This window comes from Malassezia vespertilionis, chromosome 5 (assembly GCF_029542925.1).
Source record: "Malassezia vespertilionis chromosome 5, complete sequence".
Taxonomy (NCBI): domain Eukaryota; kingdom Fungi; phylum Basidiomycota; class Malasseziomycetes; order Malasseziales; family Malasseziaceae; genus Malassezia; species Malassezia vespertilionis.
The window spans coordinates 475,721-492,952 of record NC_079251.1 but is presented as its reverse complement, the minus strand read 5'-3'; the positions used below and the strand labels follow the sequence as shown (position 1 = coordinate 492,952).

At 58.2% G+C, this 17,232-nt stretch overlaps 12 protein-coding genes across 12 annotated transcripts; 7 read left to right on the top strand and 5 right to left on the bottom strand.

Moving 5' to 3' along the window:
• Window positions 1–12: 12 nt before the first annotated feature.
• wis1 (mitogen-activated protein kinase kinase) lies at window positions 13–1,626 on the top strand (the record flags this gene model as incomplete). The annotated part of the gene is made up of 1 exon (XM_056207512.1): window positions 13–1,626. The coding sequence occupies one exon, from the start codon at window positions 13–15 to the stop codon at window positions 1,624–1,626; it is 1,614 nt and encodes a 537-aa protein (XP_056063487.1).
• A 68-nt stretch (window positions 1,627–1,694) lies between these two features.
• ATG13 (autophagy protein 13) lies at window positions 1,695–3,631 on the bottom strand (the record flags this gene model as incomplete). The annotated part of the gene is made up of 2 exons (XM_056207511.1): window positions 1,695–3,479; window positions 3,506–3,631. The coding sequence occupies 2 exons, from the start codon at window positions 3,629–3,631 to the stop codon at window positions 1,695–1,697; spliced, it is 1,911 nt and encodes a 636-aa protein (XP_056063486.1).
• A 171-nt stretch (window positions 3,632–3,802) lies between these two features.
• MVES1_002687 (uncharacterized protein) lies at window positions 3,803–5,139 on the top strand (the record flags this gene model as incomplete). The annotated part of the gene is made up of 3 exons (XM_056207510.1): window positions 3,803–3,927; window positions 3,961–3,974; window positions 4,004–5,139. 3 exons carry the CDS (start codon window positions 3,803–3,805, stop codon window positions 5,137–5,139), a joined length of 1,275 nt encoding a protein of 424 aa, XP_056063485.1.
• A 22-nt stretch (window positions 5,140–5,161) lies between these two features.
• On the bottom strand, window positions 5,162–6,025 carry MVES1_002686 (uncharacterized protein; the record flags this gene model as incomplete). The annotated part of the gene is made up of 1 exon (XM_056207509.1): window positions 5,162–6,025. The coding sequence occupies one exon, from the start codon at window positions 6,023–6,025 to the stop codon at window positions 5,162–5,164; it is 864 nt and encodes a 287-aa protein (XP_056063484.1).
• A 54-nt stretch (window positions 6,026–6,079) lies between these two features.
• On the top strand, window positions 6,080–7,245 carry MVES1_002685 (cysteine synthase; the record flags this gene model as incomplete). Its single annotated transcript, XM_056207508.1, has 2 exons — window positions 6,080–6,356; window positions 6,386–7,245. The coding sequence occupies 2 exons, from the start codon at window positions 6,080–6,082 to the stop codon at window positions 7,243–7,245; spliced, it is 1,137 nt and encodes a 378-aa protein (XP_056063483.1).
• An 82-nt stretch (window positions 7,246–7,327) lies between these two features.
• On the top strand, window positions 7,328–9,883 carry YAK1 (dual-specificity kinase; the record flags this gene model as incomplete). Its single annotated transcript, XM_056207507.1, has 1 exon — window positions 7,328–9,883. The coding sequence occupies one exon, from the start codon at window positions 7,328–7,330 to the stop codon at window positions 9,881–9,883; it is 2,556 nt and encodes an 851-aa protein (XP_056063482.1).
• Window positions 9,884–9,983: 100 nt separating this feature from the next.
• NDE1 (NADH:ubiquinone oxidoreductase) lies at window positions 9,984–11,228 on the bottom strand (the record flags this gene model as incomplete). Its single annotated transcript, XM_056207506.1, has 3 exons — window positions 9,984–10,791; window positions 10,817–10,965; window positions 10,992–11,228. The coding sequence occupies 3 exons, from the start codon at window positions 11,226–11,228 to the stop codon at window positions 9,984–9,986; spliced, it is 1,194 nt and encodes a 397-aa protein (XP_056063481.1).
• Window positions 11,229–11,337: 109 nt separating this feature from the next.
• MVES1_002682 (uncharacterized protein) lies at window positions 11,338–13,197 on the top strand (the record flags this gene model as incomplete). Its single annotated transcript, XM_056207505.1, has 1 exon — window positions 11,338–13,197. One exon carries the CDS (start codon window positions 11,338–11,340, stop codon window positions 13,195–13,197), a length of 1,860 nt encoding a protein of 619 aa, XP_056063480.1.
• A 34-nt stretch (window positions 13,198–13,231) lies between these two features.
• Window positions 13,232–13,880, bottom strand: MVES1_002681 (uncharacterized protein; the record flags this gene model as incomplete). Its single annotated transcript, XM_056207504.1, has 2 exons — window positions 13,232–13,780; window positions 13,812–13,880. 2 exons carry the CDS (start codon window positions 13,878–13,880, stop codon window positions 13,232–13,234), a joined length of 618 nt encoding a protein of 205 aa, XP_056063479.1.
• Window positions 13,881–13,965: 85 nt separating this feature from the next.
• MVES1_002680 (uncharacterized protein) lies at window positions 13,966–15,686 on the top strand (the record flags this gene model as incomplete). The annotated part of the gene is made up of 2 exons (XM_056207503.1): window positions 13,966–14,095; window positions 14,125–15,686. The coding sequence occupies 2 exons, from the start codon at window positions 13,966–13,968 to the stop codon at window positions 15,684–15,686; spliced, it is 1,692 nt and encodes a 563-aa protein (XP_056063478.1).
• Window positions 15,687–15,753: 67 nt separating this feature from the next.
• On the bottom strand, window positions 15,754–16,475 carry PRE3 (proteasome endopeptidase complex; the record flags this gene model as incomplete). The annotated part of the gene is made up of 3 exons (XM_056207502.1): window positions 15,754–16,284; window positions 16,314–16,391; window positions 16,422–16,475. The coding sequence occupies 3 exons, from the start codon at window positions 16,473–16,475 to the stop codon at window positions 15,754–15,756; spliced, it is 663 nt and encodes a 220-aa protein (XP_056063477.1).
• Window positions 16,476–16,580: 105 nt separating this feature from the next.
• Window positions 16,581–17,195, top strand: CNB1 (Calcineurin subunit B; the record flags this gene model as incomplete). The annotated part of the gene is made up of 4 exons (XM_056207501.1): window positions 16,581–16,632; window positions 16,660–16,896; window positions 16,928–17,154; window positions 17,184–17,195. The coding sequence occupies 4 exons, from the start codon at window positions 16,581–16,583 to the stop codon at window positions 17,193–17,195; spliced, it is 528 nt and encodes a 175-aa protein (XP_056063476.1).
• Window positions 17,196–17,232: the final 37 nt, after the last annotated feature.

Below are 17,232 nucleotides of genomic sequence, written 5' to 3'. Positions count from 1 at the left end.
TTCCGTTGCGCGATGCCAGACGATACAGCAGCGCTGGCTTTTATGGCAGCGACTCGGCTGCATATAGACGCTGCGGAACCGGAACATACAGAGCGCGTAGAGCATGGTACTGAGGCGACCCCAGCACAGACTGAGCATACGGTGCCCGGTGCGCAGCAACGCGCGCCGTCCAAGCCAGCCGCCGTCCCTGGCGGTATCGGCGGGGTGAATGAGAGGACAAAGCAATTGGCCAGCGCAAGACTCCCGCCAGGGCTGCAAGCCAAACTAGCAGCCAATGCGCGGCGATCTGCGCTTCCACCCGGCGTGGATGGCAGCGTGCTCGACCACACGCAGAAACTAGACGCGTCCATCTTAAAAGACTCCGCCATGCCCCGCTTCCCTATGGAAAAAACACCAGGCACGCGTCGAGTGATGGAGAAGCCAAACCGTGCCGGTTTGCGGCTGAGCGATATAAGCATGGATGCTCACAATGCAGGCGCGCAGTCTACGGGCGCCGAGCGCCGCCAAGGCACGCCGCAGCTGCGTCTCGGGCGAATCGCGCCGGAGAGCGCGCCCTTTGCCAACTTTAGCAAGATACTTGACCCATCCGGAAAGCTCAACTTTGATGGGAAAGCCGTGCTGCACGCGTCCGGTGTCGAGTTCAAAAACGGCACGTCGTTCCACATCAAAATGGAGGAACTCGAGCTGCAGGAACAGCTTGGGTTCGGCAACTACGGCACGGTATCAAAAGTGCGGCACACGCGCACCAAAGTAGAGATGGCCATGAAGGAGATCCGCTTGGAGCTCGACGAGGCGAAGCTGAATGCCATCATCATGGAGCTCGATATCCTGCACCGCGCCACGGGGCCACAGATCGTCGAGTTCTACGGCGCGTTTTTTATGGAGAGTTGCGTATATTACTGCATGGAGTACATGGATGTGGGCAGCTTGGACAAACTTTGCTACGGGCGCCATTGCACTGTTCCCGAGTCTGTGCTTGCGAGGATCGCTGCGTGCACCGTGAAAGGCCTGCGCTTCCTCAAAGACGAGCTGCAAATCATCCACCGCGATGTAAAGCCAACCAACATTTTGGTCAATCGGCGCGGCGAAATCAAACTGTGCGATTTTGGCGTTTCGGGCCAGCTGGAGAAAAGCCTCGCAAAGACCAATATTGGGTGCCAGAGCTACATGGCGCCGGAGCGGATCGAGGGCGGCAGCGAGCGGCAGTCGCGTACGTATACAACAGCGTCGGATGTGTGGTCTCTGGGACTTTCTCTAATTGAGATCACCATGGGCGTGTATCCATACCCACCAGAGACGTACAGCAATGTGTTTGCACAGCTCCAAGCGATAGTCGAAGGCGACGCGCCGCAGCTACCGTACGCCCAAGCGGAGCCACTGCGAGTTGCGCGCAGAAACGGAGCGCCGCTCGCTTTGGAGCTCGGCGATTGCACGTACTCAGACACAGCGCGCGACTTTGTATCGCAATGTCTGTGCAAGGTACCAGAGGAGCGGCCCAGCTATGCAGCGCTCATGCGCCATCCGTTTCTTGTCCAGGACGAGCTGCGCATTGACGAAGTCGATGTGTGTGCGTGGATCACCGAGTCGCTGGAAAAGCAGAAGGCGAGGCTGGACGGGGAGCGATAAGATTATGTACAGTACCATAGATTCCCAATATTCTATCTACGTAGCAACGGGGCAGAGGCGCGGTGCGGTCAATGCGTCAACAGCTCCATCGCACACACCGCCTCGTCCTCCTGTGAATAATGTGGTATCTCATCGTTGCGCGGCTCTATGCCAAACGCGCCAAGCGATGGCAATTTGGTCGAGTCGGCAAGTCGCGCGAGGGCGTCGTCAAAGTATGTACGTGCAGAAGGGCCTCGCGCATACAGCAGCGAGGGCCGACTGAATGAAATGCTTCGTGGTGTATTCCCATGGGAAGACGCGCTGTCGGTGTGTGCGTCGTGCAGTGCTGGCGGTGTATCGAGCATCGAAACAAGCTCCGCCAAGTCGTCGTTGGGGATGTGTAGTCGTGAAGGGACCTGCTTTGTGAGAGCAAATGCGGGCGCATGCGAAGGCGCCGTATTGACAAAGAGCCTCGACGTGGAGGGACTCTTTTCGGCGTGGGACCGCGCAAGTGTATCTGGCGAGTCGCGAATCGCGTTGCGGTCCATGATACGCTGTGACCAGCTGCGTCCCGAGGAAGCACCGAATCCATCGCCAAATTCCTTGGGAGCGGAGCGCGGTGCGTCGCGTTGGCGATAGGATGGCTGGTGCGAGTAGCGTTGGATGCGCTGCGGACGTGCTCGCTCGGGGCTCTGTGGGTTCTCGCGGGCACCAAAAGAGGGGTTGGAAGGGGATGCGGCGACGCCATTGGCACGTCGCATGTATGCATCGAAGCCACCTTGCGGAGGAGTACGCAAGGAGCCAAACGAGCTTGGAGATATGCCCGATGTCGGTCGCGTGCTTGGCGTGCCGTAATTTTGGAGCAGCGTCCGTACACACACCTGTGAGGCGGACCAATGGCCTTGGGACGAGGAGCTGTACATGTGCCTGGACCTGGAAGCGACAGGCAGTCCACCAGCTTTTTCAGGCGTGGCGTCGATTCGCATAGCGCGCAGGAGCGGGGAGTCGTATGAGGACTGCACATTGAGTGGTTTATCAACATTCAACGATCGCCGTTTTCGCGGCTGCCCTACACTAAGCATCCCAGGACTTGGACTTGCGGCGGCCGGGATGAGGGGCGCGTTGCTCGGCGCCGCATGGAATCGCGAGGACATGCGGTGGGCCAGCGGCGAAGTGCCCACAGCAAATGGCGAAGTGCCTGCGGCGAAAGAGGAGGGGGCGTTGCTGGACGCAGGCATGGCTCGCACGGCATTCTTCGGCACCCGTTCGTGCATTGCATACGCGACGGGCGATTGCGTTGCGTTGTTGCGCTCGACGCGTATATGCGACAATGCGCGATACTCTACAAAACACTGAAATGCGCCGCCTGGCATCTGGACAGGGGCGGTCGACCAACATTTTGCGTCCTGGATTTCGGTCCCGGGCGTGGTATCGGTCCGAATGTGCATTTCCAGTTCGAGCTGGGCATCCAAACTGCCTTTTGGCGCACGTTTCGCCTCACGTATACGTCGGCACAGGTTATACGTCGGCAAGGCATGTGAAAGTGCGTACAGCGTGCGAAAATGGACGATGGCGCGCTTGTATACCGCGGGAAGCCTCACTTCACCTGCCTCGTCTGGCACGATATCGATCCGCCAGCGCTCCAGCAGGATCGGCGAGGAAAACGCATTACCCAGCGTCACAGCCTCAGCATCGTATGCAGCGTCAGACTGGCACTCTGCGACGACATGCGCAGCATCGAGCTTGGACGTGCGCAAATACACGTCAATGTACAGCGGCGCGGCGCGCTTCTTTGCCATCACACTCGCACCGAGTGTCCGCCATGGCTGCAAGACATCACGGAACCGGTCGAGTTCATCGATTTCCAGCGAAAACTGTGGTTAGCAGCGCACCGACGTACCCATTTGTTGGACCGACCCGAGGAAGGCAGCGCAATGTATGCTGCATCTGTCAAGCGGCTTTCTGCGGCGACAGCGACAGTCTTGGAGAAAAAGTGATAGATCATAGAGTCCAACTTGGACACCATGCTTATCCCGGTGCGTGAGCCGCTATATGCGTCCGCACTCATTCCCAGCGCGCACAGACAGTGGCGGCCATGCGGAGCGTAGGATGCAACACTGGAGACCCCGCCACACTGCCTCCACAATCACACGTGACAAGGGTGGGGCGGCGGCCTTTGCCGACGGTGGACGCTACCATGGGGCGGCAGTGGAATGCGTACGAGGCGTTCCTGTTGGCGAATGCGTCGCAGATCGCTGCATTTGAGTCATCGCTACGAAATTTGACGTATCTGCTGCCCGGACGATTCAAGGATTCAGAGCTGTACGTTTTGCTTGCCAGCACAACTGACCACAGTGCCGCCGAAGCGAGTAGGTTGCGTTGCGTGCACTGACTCTAGTTTATGCCGGTATACATCTGCTGGGCATGTACCACGACTCAATTCTGTTCAAGATTGTGTATTCGCGGCGTAATAAGCAGACGGATGCGGTGCTCCGCCTGGCTCGGGACGAGTTGCTCGGCGCAGACCCGCCGAAATTGTCGCTGCATGCAAAGTATACAAACTATTTTGCGACGCATAGTCGTACCTATTCTGCGGCAGCGTTTTTCGTGATGATTATTGAGTGCACACAGCTTTTAATCGAGATGGTCGCGCGCCGTAGGCTGCCGGAAGAGCGCGCATGGAACGTGGTCATCGCGCTGGAGTCCGTCAAAGCGCTCCTGCGTCTCTCCATGATCCGCGCGTCGCAGAACAGGCCTACCATGTCGTCTCCACTTCCTCACCGCGAGCTGGACCCGACTCAGCTGGAGCGCAACGCGAACGAGTCCAAGACCATGGCGCTCACATGGCGCGGAGAGCGCACCGGCACGGTGCACCGCGCACTTTCCACGCTTGTCGCATCGCCGGGTGCCCGCGCAGTGAAAAACGTGGAGCCAGATACTTATGAATATTTACTCTCGCATACACTGACCGAGCAGGATGTGTCGCCTCCTCCGCTACTGGTGCGGCACTTGCAGGCGAACCTGGGCAAGCTGGCGGAAGCCATGTGGGTGCTGCGCCCCCTTTTGTATGTGCTTGCACTGCGTCGCTGGGGTAAGCGTGCCATGACGCCGTTTGCGCTTTCATTATGCGTCGAGTTTGCCGCACGATGGCTCCGCCAGCGCTCCTTCTACGTCGGGGTCAAGGATACCGACGCCACGTTCGTCCCGCCCATGTCGTCTGTCTCGCTCATGCTCAGCATGCTTGGCATCGAGAACTCTTTTTTGGACTGGCTTGCAGGCTCTCTTTCCCGTACGGACCCGCGCAATGCCCTCGCAAAGCCAATCAGTCCCGTGGAGGCCGACGAATGGTCCGCGCGCGATCGCAGTTTCTGGTGGTACCTCTTGCGCGGCCCTGTCTGGTACAACTACACGCGCCCGAAAATTGAGGGGGTTGTGAAGCGCACCGAAAACCGGTGGATTATCGGGATCTTGGGGGGAGTTGCGCGCGACTACTTGCCCTTGGTGGATCAGTACTACTACTACACGTCGAACTAGCTACGTACTACTACACGTCGAACTAGCTACGGAGTGCAACCACGCGCTGATGCCCCCACGGGTCTTGCCACTGCGCACACCCCCCAATCGGGGCAAAGAGCTTTTGTACAGCATCTGCCTGACCGGCACCGACTTCGACGACAAGCTGGAAAGGGCTTGCAGAGGGCCGCAAGAGTCCGCGCGGCAGGAGCTCAACGAGCCGACGATAGTATAGCAGGCCATCATTTTCCGCATGCGATCCGACCAATGCGCTGCGCGACTCGAACGCACGCACGGACTGATGCAAGGATGTATAGTCGCAACTGGGAATATAGGGTGGGTTGCACACCACCAAATCGAATGCGCCGAGCGACAACATCGCCGCGTCGTCGAACAGATCCACACGGCGCGTTGCTATGCGCACTTGACACCGCCTCGCGTTCTCTGCCGCGAGTGCGACACATGCGGGATCGAGATCAACGGCAAGTAGATCAGTGGTGCGCAGCGTATGTGCGAGGAGGATTGCAATGCAGCCAGAGCCCGTGCAGAGGTCCAGGATGCGCAAAGGACCGGCGCTGCGGAGGCGCTCGGCCAGTGCGAGTGTCCAGTCCTCCGTCTCGGGCCGGGGTATCAGGACGGGCGCGCGCACACACAGTTCCAGTGGGCCAAATGGCTGCGTGCCCAAGACGTACGCTAGTGGCTCGTGGCGCGCGACGCGTTCGACCATGCCCCGCACTGCGTTTTGTGCTTGCACAGGGTCTGCGTGCTTAGCCGTTGCCGCGTCTACGAGCCACCGCGCATGCAAAGCACACTCTTTGTACATGCCAAACCGCGACGCATCCTCTGTGCGCTGCGCAATGCGCGCGGCGGCCAAGCACCGAGCTGCGAGCGCGCGCAGGGGCCGCATGGAAAATGGCGGCACGGCTCGACCGCGACACGTGCTACAATTGCCTATCCCACCATGATCTGCCGTTCCGGAGTACTTTTTCGCGCATGCATGCGTGCGCGCCCTGCGAGTGTGCGCGCCTTTTCGCAGTCAATTGCGATGCGCACCAACAGCTACGGAAACACGGTAGATGGCTTTACCGGAGCCGTCGGCAACACGCCGCTACTCCGCATCAACTCTTTGAGCGAGGCGGCAAATGCCAACATTTATGCCAAAGCCGAGTTCATGGAGCCTGGAGGCAGTGTCAAGGACCGCGCCGCTTTGTTCGTTGTGCAGGATGCCGAGAAGAAAGGTGGGTGATTTGCGCCGCACTGACCACAGGCCTGCTCAAGCCCGGTGGCACAGTCGTCGAAGGTACCGCCGGGAATACGGGGATTGGACTTGCGCATGTGTGTCGCGCACGCGGCTACCGCTGTGTGATCTACATGCCAAATACCCAATCGCAAGAAAAGGTTGATTTGCTGCGTATGCTCGGCGCAGAAGTGTATCCCGTGCCTGCGGTACCTTTTGACAACCCTGAGAACTACAACCACCAGGCTGCGCGCCACGCCGAGAAGATTGACAACGCAGTATGGACAAACCAGTTTGACAACACGGCGAACCGCGACGCTCACTTTTTCACCACGGGCCCTGAAATCTGGGCCCAGACCGACGACGGGCAAAATTTGGACGGCTTTATCTGCGCCACCGGCACCGGCGGCACGCTCGCTGGCGTCACCCGCTTCCTCAAGCAGGCATCCGAAGGCAATGTGCAGTGCTGGCTTGCAGACCCGCCCGGCTCGTGCCTATACGAGTACGTCAAATCTGGCGGCGAGCATCTCGAGCGCACCGGCACCGGATCGATCACCGAAGGCATCGGCCAAGGCCGTGTGACAGAGAACATGCAGGACGATGTGCACCTGATCGACAATGCACTGTTCATTGAAGACGAGGCGTCCATCGAGATGCTCTTCCGCATGCTCGACGAGGAAGGTCTCTACATCGGCGCAAGCTCTGCTCTCAACGTCGTTGCGGCCTACCGCATGGCGAAGGAGCTCGGGCCCGGGAGCAATGTGGTTACGGTCCTTTGCGATAGTGCAGTTCGCTACCAGACGCGCCTTTTCTCGCGCTCCTGGCTCGAGAGCAAAGGTCTGCTCGACGCGGTGCCCCAAGCGCTGCAAAAGTACATTATCCTCCCATAGGGTCCTGGCGCACAGGGCAATATTAGATAAGCAGCTGCCAACCCGCGGCGTGCGCTCCCAGTGGCTGTCATTGACCGTTGTCATGGCGACCGGCGCAAGGGTGCGTGCCGCGAACAAGGCCAATACTACAAAGGGTCATGCTATACAGGATGACGAGCACGCGCATTCCGCGAGTGATGGCTCTGATCACGACGTGTATTTGTCGCCACTGAAACGAAATTCCGGCGCCGCATCCAAGCAGGCCACCGCGACGGGATGGCGTGATCCCTTCATCGACACAAACACTGTGGACCCTGGATTTGACGCCGACGTTGAGGGTAACGATGCAGAGGCGGATGCGGAAGATTCTATTTCGCACGACGAGGCGCACCTGGAGAGTGACTCGCCTCGACGCACAGCCTCGGCGCACAGCGACGCAGCGACGAGCCCAGTGTTCTCGACAGCGTCCGTACATGCGAGCAGCAGCTCATCGAGCGATATGAGCCGAGACGGATCGCCGACGCACCTACTCTCCGACCACCGCAGCTCCTTCACGACAGGGACGCAGCCGTCGCGCACCCCGTCGATCAGTACTGCTACCACGACGGCCACGACGGTAGCCCCGTCGCAAATCGCCGCACAGATAAAACGGCCCGGGCAGCCGCAGTTTGAAGGGTTCTGGCAGGTGCGCTCCATGGACGATCTGCGACCGATGTTGGACTGCAGCGCGATTGTGATGAAGCAGCGGCGTGCGGACCCAGAAGGCGGTTTCGTGAGCCCGCTTAAAGCGCTGACCTCGTACCTGCACCATACCTACCACCTGGTCAACCCATCCTTTGTTTATGAATTGGCATTCAATCCGCGACGCGTGCTTACCAAGCCCAGTAAGCCAGTGTACAATGACGGGCACGATAACGAGGAGAGCGACTATATTCTTTACGTAAACGACTGGCTCGGCACCGAAGACGGGTACCGGTACCTGATTCTGGACGTGCTGGGGCAGGGCACCTTTGGCCAAGTCGTCAAGTGCCAAAACATGGCGACCCACGAGATTGTCGCGGTGAAAGTGATCAAGAACAAGACGGCCTACTTTAATCAAAGCATGATGGAAGTTACTATCCTTGAAACGCTCAATCAGCACTGGGACCCGCACGATGAACACAATATCCTGCGCCTGCAGCACACATTCACCCACGCCAAGCACCTGTGCCTCGTGTTTGAGTTGCTCTCGTCTAATCTGTACGAGCTCATCAAGCAGAATTCGTTCCGTGGCCTAAGTACTTCGCTCGTGCGTGTGTTCATCACACAGCTCCTTGACGCGCTGGTCGTTCTCAAGGACGCGCGTCTGATCCACTGCGATCTCAAGCCGGAAAATATCTTGCTGCGCACGCTCGAGGCGCCGAGCATCAAACTTGTCGACTTTGGCTCGGCATGCCACGAGCAGCAAACGGTATACACGTATATCCAGTCACGCTTTTACCGCTCGCCAGAAGTGCTATTGGGCCTCTCGTACAACTCTTCGATCGATATGTGGTCGTTGGGGTGCATTGCTGCAGAGCTCTTTCTCGGGCTCCCCCTCTTTCCCGGCACGTCGGAGTACAATCAGATTAGCAGGATCGTCGACATGCTCGGCCTCCCGCCCGACTTTATGCTGGAAAATGGGCGCCAGAGCAGGGAGTTTTTCAACGTGCATCTCGACGCATATGGACGCCCGAACTACGCGCCCAAGCCCATGGATCAGTACTCGCGCGAGCACAGAGTCCATGAGCAGGCGAGCAAGCAGTACTTCCCGGGCAGGACCCTTCCGGAAATTATACGCCTCGCACCACTTTCGCGCCGCAGCGGACGGGCTGCAGATACGGACAAGGAAATGGCGAACCGCGCCGCGCTTACGGATTTTGTCGCGGGGCTCCTGAACCTCGATCCTATTCAGCGCTGGACGCCGCAACAAGCCCGCCTCCATCCGTTTATCACGGGCGAGACATTTACGGGGCCGTTTCGGCCTCCGCACATGAGCGATCCGCGCTTGTATCCCGAACTGCCCCATGCCGAAGCCCAGGTGCCAAGCACGGGCGTACCAAACGCACAAGAAGATACCTACTACGAATTCTACGGCGACTCGTCGCATGCATACCACAACAGGCCAGACGCAATGGCAGTGCATACAGGCGCACCACCGCAAACGTATTCCAATTCTATTCCTAATCCGCATCCCGCCCAGGCCTACCCCCATGGATACCCACAGCAAGAGCACGATGCATGGACTTGGAGTACAGCTACGCCGTTGGCATCAAATACCGCAACGTACAACCCAACCTTTGCGCCAAATACCGGCCACTTTAGCGTCGTGATGGAGCCTTTTGCACCGGAGCAGCGCGGCACGCCAAGGAGCGGCACAATCCGCAGAAACTCTGCTCTGAACGGCGCCAATTTGCTTCCCGTGCACAGCACACCGACACATGGCGAAGGCACGCCGCTTGCAAATACGACGCCGCACGCTAGCCGACATGGGCCGCTCCCAGAGGCGCCGCATGCTATAGACTCGCCCACTGACGCGTACCAAGACGAGGCCGCTGCGATGTATATGCCTCGTTATCGCAGCACATCGCAGCACTCCGCGAGTCTCTTGCCCGTGTATGTGAAACAGGTTCCTCGGTAGGACGTGGCATGAGCATGCATAGTCAATGATACTCATTAGGACCTGTACAGTACTGGCCTGAAAGGCTTTGGCCCACCTACTCACGTCTCTGCCTACTGCATCAGCGCCATGGGACTTGCCCTGGCTTGGTCGGCGAGGCACGCAATTTACTTGGCGACGGCGCACGCACCGATGGCAGTGCAGCTTTCGACACTCCTGTGGGGCCCATGCTCCGGCGCCGCGCAAGATTCGCACGCCGCGTAGCAGCAACCGGCGACATGGCAGGGTCCGTGCCCATGAACCCATACGGCATCCCAGCCGACGGCGATGTCTCTGGCGCAATCGAAAGCCGCGACGAGGTGCGCGTGCGCGATTGAGACCGGGCGAGACCAGTGGCCGGCACGGGAATAAAGCTATTGGATTTGCGGCGCTCGTCTCTTGTGAGCGCACTCGGAGTCTCTGGGCGCTCTGGGCGCATCGGCGCGTGCCCCATCGGTGTTGTGCTGCGCCATGGCGACGCAGCACCATTTGTGCTCGCCGATAAACTTGAGCGAGGACGGGGCAATGCACTCCGTTCTGCGCGAGACGCGAAAGGTGCACTCTGCGCCGTTTGCAAGCGCAGCTGCAGCTGCTGCATGTGCTCGCGCAAACGGTCCAACGTACCGCCTTTTGCAACGCCGCGCCGAGGCGCGCGGTGAACGACCAGGTCACCGAGCGTCAGCGCCTCTGTGTGAACGTGTGGATGAAGCGTTTGTGTACGGTCCTTGAGCACGTCCATCTCTTCTTGCATATCGCGCACCAGATCCTTTAGTCGCTGGTTCTCCTCTTCGAGCCGCGCTTTCGTCTGCAGCTCGGACTCGAGCTCGGCGGTGCGTTCGACCGCCTGGTTGTACCGAATTTCCATGTCTACGAGCGTCGTATTGATCATCCTGGGGTTAGCAGTTGCCCACGCACCGCTCTGCATTTTCAAGCTCGTCATTATCGAGTTCCATATCCCGTAGCTTGCTTTTGTATGCATTGTGCGATTCGCGCAGCATCGCGAGCTCGCGATGCATATCGGCCAATGTCGAGTTGTGCTCCGTGATGGATTTTTGGTATTTGGACTGGTGTCAGTGCCCGACTCACGTACACGCCACTCGTCTACATCGCATCGCAGCGACTCATTCTCCGCGCGTAAATTTTCTGCGCGCTTGGTGCTCTGCGCAATGTCCGCCTCGAGCTCCGTCTCGAGTTCCTTGCTGGATTCCATGAACTCTTGCAGGCCGGCCTCGGCATCGTGCAATGCCTCCTGCATCTGCCGCACCTGCGCCTTCCAATGCCGCGCTTCATCACCCGCATCGCGAAAGTCGCGCTGCGGAGATCCCATGGTGTGCAACAAAGCAACGATCCCCGCGTACAAAGGCACAGCAGTACGCGCCAGTCACGTGTTGGATTGTTGATTGGGATTGGCACAGCAACACAGATTGTCTCGCGCGATGAGCACTCCGCAGCGGACGCCGCGGCAATCATTTCCCCGCACTATCTCGCGGCAGGGCGCCACAACTCCATTTAAGCAGCGGAGCTGGGAGATTGGAGATATGGTGCAGCTGCAAGGCAGCGAGTTGGTGGGCGTGTTGCGGTATTTGGGGCCAGTGCACGGCCGCGAGGGCCGCTTTGCAGGTCTCGAGCTTATAGGGAGCAGCGCGGGCCGCGGCAAGAATGACGGCACAATTGAAGGTGTGCAGTACTTTGCAACCGTCCCAAATAACGGCGTGTTTGGGCCTGCGTCGAAACTTGTTGCTGCTAGCGGCACGCGTCCAAACAGCGCAACTGCACGGCCCCCGTCGTCTTTATCACGAAGCATAAGCCGCACAGAGGAGCGGCCTGCTTCCGCCGCGCGGGGATCGCTGCGACCGCGGTACAGCGGCGTGCCGTTACCGTCGCCAAGCGCCGCGACACCCACACGTTCATTGCCGCGCCGCAGTATCGGCGGCGCACCGCTAGGAACGCGCACGCTGAATGGCCCGCCCCTGCCGCGCCTCTCGCAGGCTAGTGGCCAGTTTGCAAAGCCGCAGACTCCACTCACGTCGTCTGTTTCACGCGTGATGCGCCGTCCAACATCTGCAGCCGCACACGTCTGTCCTGCAAGCTCGCTGCGCACGTCCATGTTGCCTCCTCGGGCCAACAACTTTCACTTTGACGAGGAGCCGATGCCTCAGCAGCTCAAGAGCGCAGACGAGGAGCTGTCTGGGAAGCGGCGCACGTTGCTGGAGCAAATGTCGCTCGATGCTGGCGAGTCACAAACGGAGTATACCAAGCTGCATGTCGAGCTTACCACGGCGAAGAAAAAGATTGCGTCGTTGGAGGACGAGCATGCGAAAAACATGGAACGCGAGTTGTTTGCCGTGCGTGAGGAGCACAGCGAGGCGCTTCGGTTGCAGGCCTCGGAAGCGGACGCAAGGATCCAGGCGCTTGAGCTCGCAGTAAGGGATGCACAATCTGCTGTGCCTCACGCTGACGACTTGCATGCAAAGATGGAGCAAATGATCACAGAATGGGCCCAAGAACGAGACGAGCTGCTGGGCAACATTGAAGAGCTAAAAGGCGCGGGACAGGAGACGATCAGTGTATACGAACACCAGCTGGAACTCGCGGCGAAGGAGCAGCAAGGTTTGCGAACGCACCTTCAGCAACTCGAGGCACAGCTCACCGACCCCCAGAATCAGAACAAGGACACGAGTTTATCGGCTACTGATATCGATATGACAAGCTTGCGCGAGCAGGTCCAGCACCTCACAGTCAAGGCAGAGCGCCTGGAAGGGGAGCTGAACGAAGCGCGATTTGCAGCAGAGAATGACCGTGCTGCTCACACGTCTGCAAACCAGGAGCACGACACCGCGCTCAGATCGCTGCAGGAGCAAGTCGAGAAAGCTAAGGCCGAGGCACAGGAGCATGCAAATGCGACGCTGAATGCAACAGATGAAATTGCCAAACTGCACAAGGTGGTTGAGGAGTGCAAGATGGCGCTCGAGCGCGAGCGTGCAGAAATTGAAACTTTGCGGACTGTCCCGAGCGTAGACAATTCCCAGGAAGAAATCCACGCACTGCAAGCCAATGTAGCGCGGCTCACCTTGGAGTTGGAGCAAAAGGCACCTGCGGAATCCAACGAGAATGCGCTTGCAAAGCTCCACGCGCTCGAGTCCAAGCACAAGGAGCAGACCGAAGCCCACGCCAAAGAGATTGCCGAGCTCGAGGCACTTGTCGAGTCTCGCATCTTCAGGGAAGATGAACTGGAGACTGCGATGGAGCAGCTCCGTAAAGAGCGCGACGTGGCATTGGCCAAGGCGGCGAAGTGAATAGAGCATCCATTGCTATCGCATCGTACTTGTATTAATTTCCCTCGAACCCACCCACATCCTTACGCCGCTTGATCCGGCCGGGATTTACGATCGAATTGCGCGAGTATTTGACTTTATTCTTTGTATCGGCGGATAGCAGGGCACGGTACTTTTCTCGCTCGCGGTCCAAGGCGTGTTGAGCCGCTTGAAGGGCAAGTTCGAGTGCTGCTACGCGCTCCGTTTGGGTATCATCAGCTGCAGCGCACGCCAGAATTCGTGCTCCATAGTACGCGCCTTGCTGATCACTCACAGGCGTAAGCATCACTGTCAGTGCGCCTTTGCGTGCGCCATGCTCGATTTCCAGCACGCACGTTTCTTTTGCATGTGCAGGAGCAGGTGCGTCTTCATCAGGCGTTTCTTCGTCCTCAAATGTGACGTGTATCGTATGGCTGCTCCATACACGCGCTACACGCGATAGCAGCGACTCGACATGGTCGTTCATCGAGGTCTTTGTCAGTAGGGGGCACACGTACAGCGTATGTTTCGAGCGCTCGTGCATCCCATGAATGCATCCACCAGCGGGCACGTTGGCTACGTATACCTGCTTGCTGTGCTACACACAGAGTCCATACTCCATGCTCCAGTATCGATGCAGCAACCGTTGGCGCTTCGCCCTCGCGCTGCAGCGCTGCGAGGTGCATGGGGAAAAAGTACGCGCACGGACAAGGGCCACGTGCTCATGCGCAAAAAAAAAATTTCGCCGCCTGCGCAGCTTGGTTAGGCACCATGGGACGCATTCGGAAGAAAGAGTCGAAGCGGCAATCCACCAAGCAGCGTGTCAAGGTTCAGAAGAAGGTCAAAGAGCATCAACGGAAACAACGGCGCGATGCTAAGCGGAACCCCCAATGGAAATCACGTATGTAATCGAGAAAGTGCTGACCCCAGGACGCCGTCAGGATCCTGGCATTCCGAATAGTTTTCCCTACAAGGAGGAACTGTTGAACGAAATCGATGAAAAGCGTCGTTTAGCTGCCGAGGAGCGCATGGCGCGACCGGACGTGCGCGATGCCGAGGAGACAGACGATATGGACGACGAGGCGGAAGTCGAAGAGGCCGTGGAGGAGGCAGACGAGGCGCCGATGCATGTACCATATGCAGCCATGCTGCGCTCCCCGCTGAACACTTTGGTCGCAAACCGCGACAAAGTCGAGGCGCTTGTGTTTGTGTTGGATGCACGCGATCCCTCCACGTTCCGTAGTGCATGGCTGGAGCAAAGCATGTCCAAAAAGAGCCCGGCGCTGGTCTATGTCCTGAACAAAGCAGATTTAGTACCTGCAGAAGTGCTTACCGCATGGCTATACCGACTGCTTGTGCAGGGTCATGCTGCGTTCCCAGTTTGTGTGCCGTCTGCACAGTGGGAGGAGAGTCGGGGCATCGATGTCCTCGCAAACTTTTTGCAGCCCCTCGTCAAGGGTGCCGCTGTTGCTGTGCTGGGTTTGCAGCATGTGGGAAAATCGGCGGTAGCGACTGCACTGCAAGGCACGTTTGAGCAACGCGGTGGGCAGGAGCAAGTGTTTGATACGCCTGCTCTAGTACCGTCGTCTTCGCCATTGCCAGTGGACGACGACGATGAAAGCGAAGAAGAAAGAGAAGATCCTGCGCTGGCATTGGCGCAGATGGAAACGGCTCGAAACAAGCTGCGTTGGATTCTTATGCGGAACCAAGGGAAAATGCAGCGTTTCAAGGACCCGTCCGCACTTGTGCGCGTATTTTTGGAGCGCGCCGCCCACCCCGAGGATCTCATGCTAAAGTACAGTATTCCCGCGTTTGGCTCTTTTGTTCCTGTTCCGGTGACGGCGTCGGATGATGCGCCTGTGGAAGATGTTCTTCTCGAACAGTCTCGGCGTCTGGACGAAAAGGCACAGGCGGACACGCAACAGTTCTTGATTAGTGTTGCACGTTCCGTGGGCCGTTTGAAGCGACATGGCGTCCCTGATGCGACGGGTGCTGCGCGCATTTTGCTCCGCGACTGGTCACAGGACGGATTTGGATATTACGCAAAACCACTCGATAGCGCCAAAGCGGTCCAGGCCCAGGGCTCCAAGGCAGACAAGGCACGCTGGAGCGAGGCTGAGAAGAAGGTCGCACACCTTGCTGGTGTCGTGCTCCCCCGCAGGCAATGGCGTGAACAGCGCTCCGCGCACGAGCTCCGCTTGACGCCCTTGGAGCACGGCCCATTGGAAGAAGAGGCACTATCGTTTGCGCCCCTCCCCGAGGACGAGGACGAGGCAGAGACGGAGGAGGAAGATGTACCTGTATATGCCAGCGATGACGAAGAAGAGGTGGAAGAGCTGATCGATGCGGACGACGATATAAAAGCTTCAGACAGCGACGAAGAAATGGACGAGCCAGAGCCGCTCACTGCGAAACGCAATGCCCGCGCAAATGCACCCACCAAAGCAAAACCCAAGCCTGGCGAGGCCTACGATCTGAACGCCTACTTTTAACCATCTCCACATGCTGAACGTATACTTTCCTCTATCTTTATAGATTCATGATATATATTGCGTCTCACTACACCTCCATGGCAGCAAGCTCAGGCAGTTTGTCGCCCGGAATAAAGTGGCGCTGGACGCCGTCCTCGGTGATGACGGCCATGCGAATCGTGCCGCCGGACGAACCGTCGCGGCGCATCGCAAGGCTCAGTGCATTCTTGACAAACTCCAGTGTTTGGTCCTGGTCCCAGTTAGGACGCCATGTAGAGTCGCAGTAGCCGTAAATATACGTAGAGCCAGAGCCACCGATTGCCCATGGCTGCTCAAACACGCCACCGCCGAGCGGCACATTGTACACGCGCCCTCCGTGCCGCTTATCCCAGCCAGCAACGATAATACCAGCACTAAGACGATCCTTGTTTTGGTATATAAGCTCCTGGAACAAGTTGGCGGCGATCGAGGTGGAAGGCTGCTCGCCTTGCGTCACGTTGTACAGCTGCAAATGGTACGTGACCACGTCGGCCAGTGCCTGCGTATCTGCGGCAGATCCGGAGCGGCAGCAGTAGACACGGTCAGATATGTGCGTGAGCTTGTCGGTGACGCGGTTTGCCTGTCGTTGTTAGCAGGTCAAATACGCACAATGTACGCGCCCATCGTCGTGCGCGAATCAGCGCCGATCACGACACCGCCATCAAACTTGACGGCCATGATTGAGGTCTGCTGTCAGTGCACAACACGCATACATACACCAAGGTCGACTTCGCCCTTCTTCAGGCGCGAGGTCAGGTCTTTTGCGTCCATGGTGGTTCGTCGCGTTGGCTGGTGGCTGGCGTAAGCGCTGGTGCGTCGATCTCCACGTGATCGAAAAGTGCGCCCTGCGGCAGGGCGCAGCTTACTCGCAGCGCCATGGGACAGCAAGGCTCGCAGCTGCTCAATGACATGGAGCAGCAGACGAACTGTACGTAGTATACTGCACTAACATTAGTCTCTGCTCCAGAGATCCAGCGGCTAAAGAAACGGTTCTTGAAGCTCGACCGGGACGGGTCCGGCTCTATTGACCGCGACGAGTTTCTGTCGCTGCCAACGATTGCGAATAACCCGCTGGCGCAGCGCTTGATTTCCATCTTTGACGCAGATGGCAGTGGATCTGTGGATTTCCAAGAGTTTGTGTACGGCCTGAGTGTGTTCAGCAGCCAAGGTTCGCGCGAAGAGAAGTTACGGTGTATGTATTCAAGGCGGATTCTTACCTACAGTCGTGTTTAAAGTGTACGACATCGACCGTGACGGGTACATCTCGAACGGCGAGCTGTTTCTTGTGCTGAAAATGATGGTTGGCGGAAACTTGAAAGACCAGCAGCTGCAGCAGATTGTGGATAAAACCATTATGGAAGCGGACAAGAATGGGGATGGGAAGCTTGATTTCTTCGAGTTTCTTGAAATGGTGAACAATACCGACGTTGCAAAGCAGCTGACGCTCGAGGTATGTCGATGCATGGCGCTGACCACCAGGACCTGTTTTAGCCTGTGCGCTTTTCTAAACAAAAGCAGCAAGCTCGTT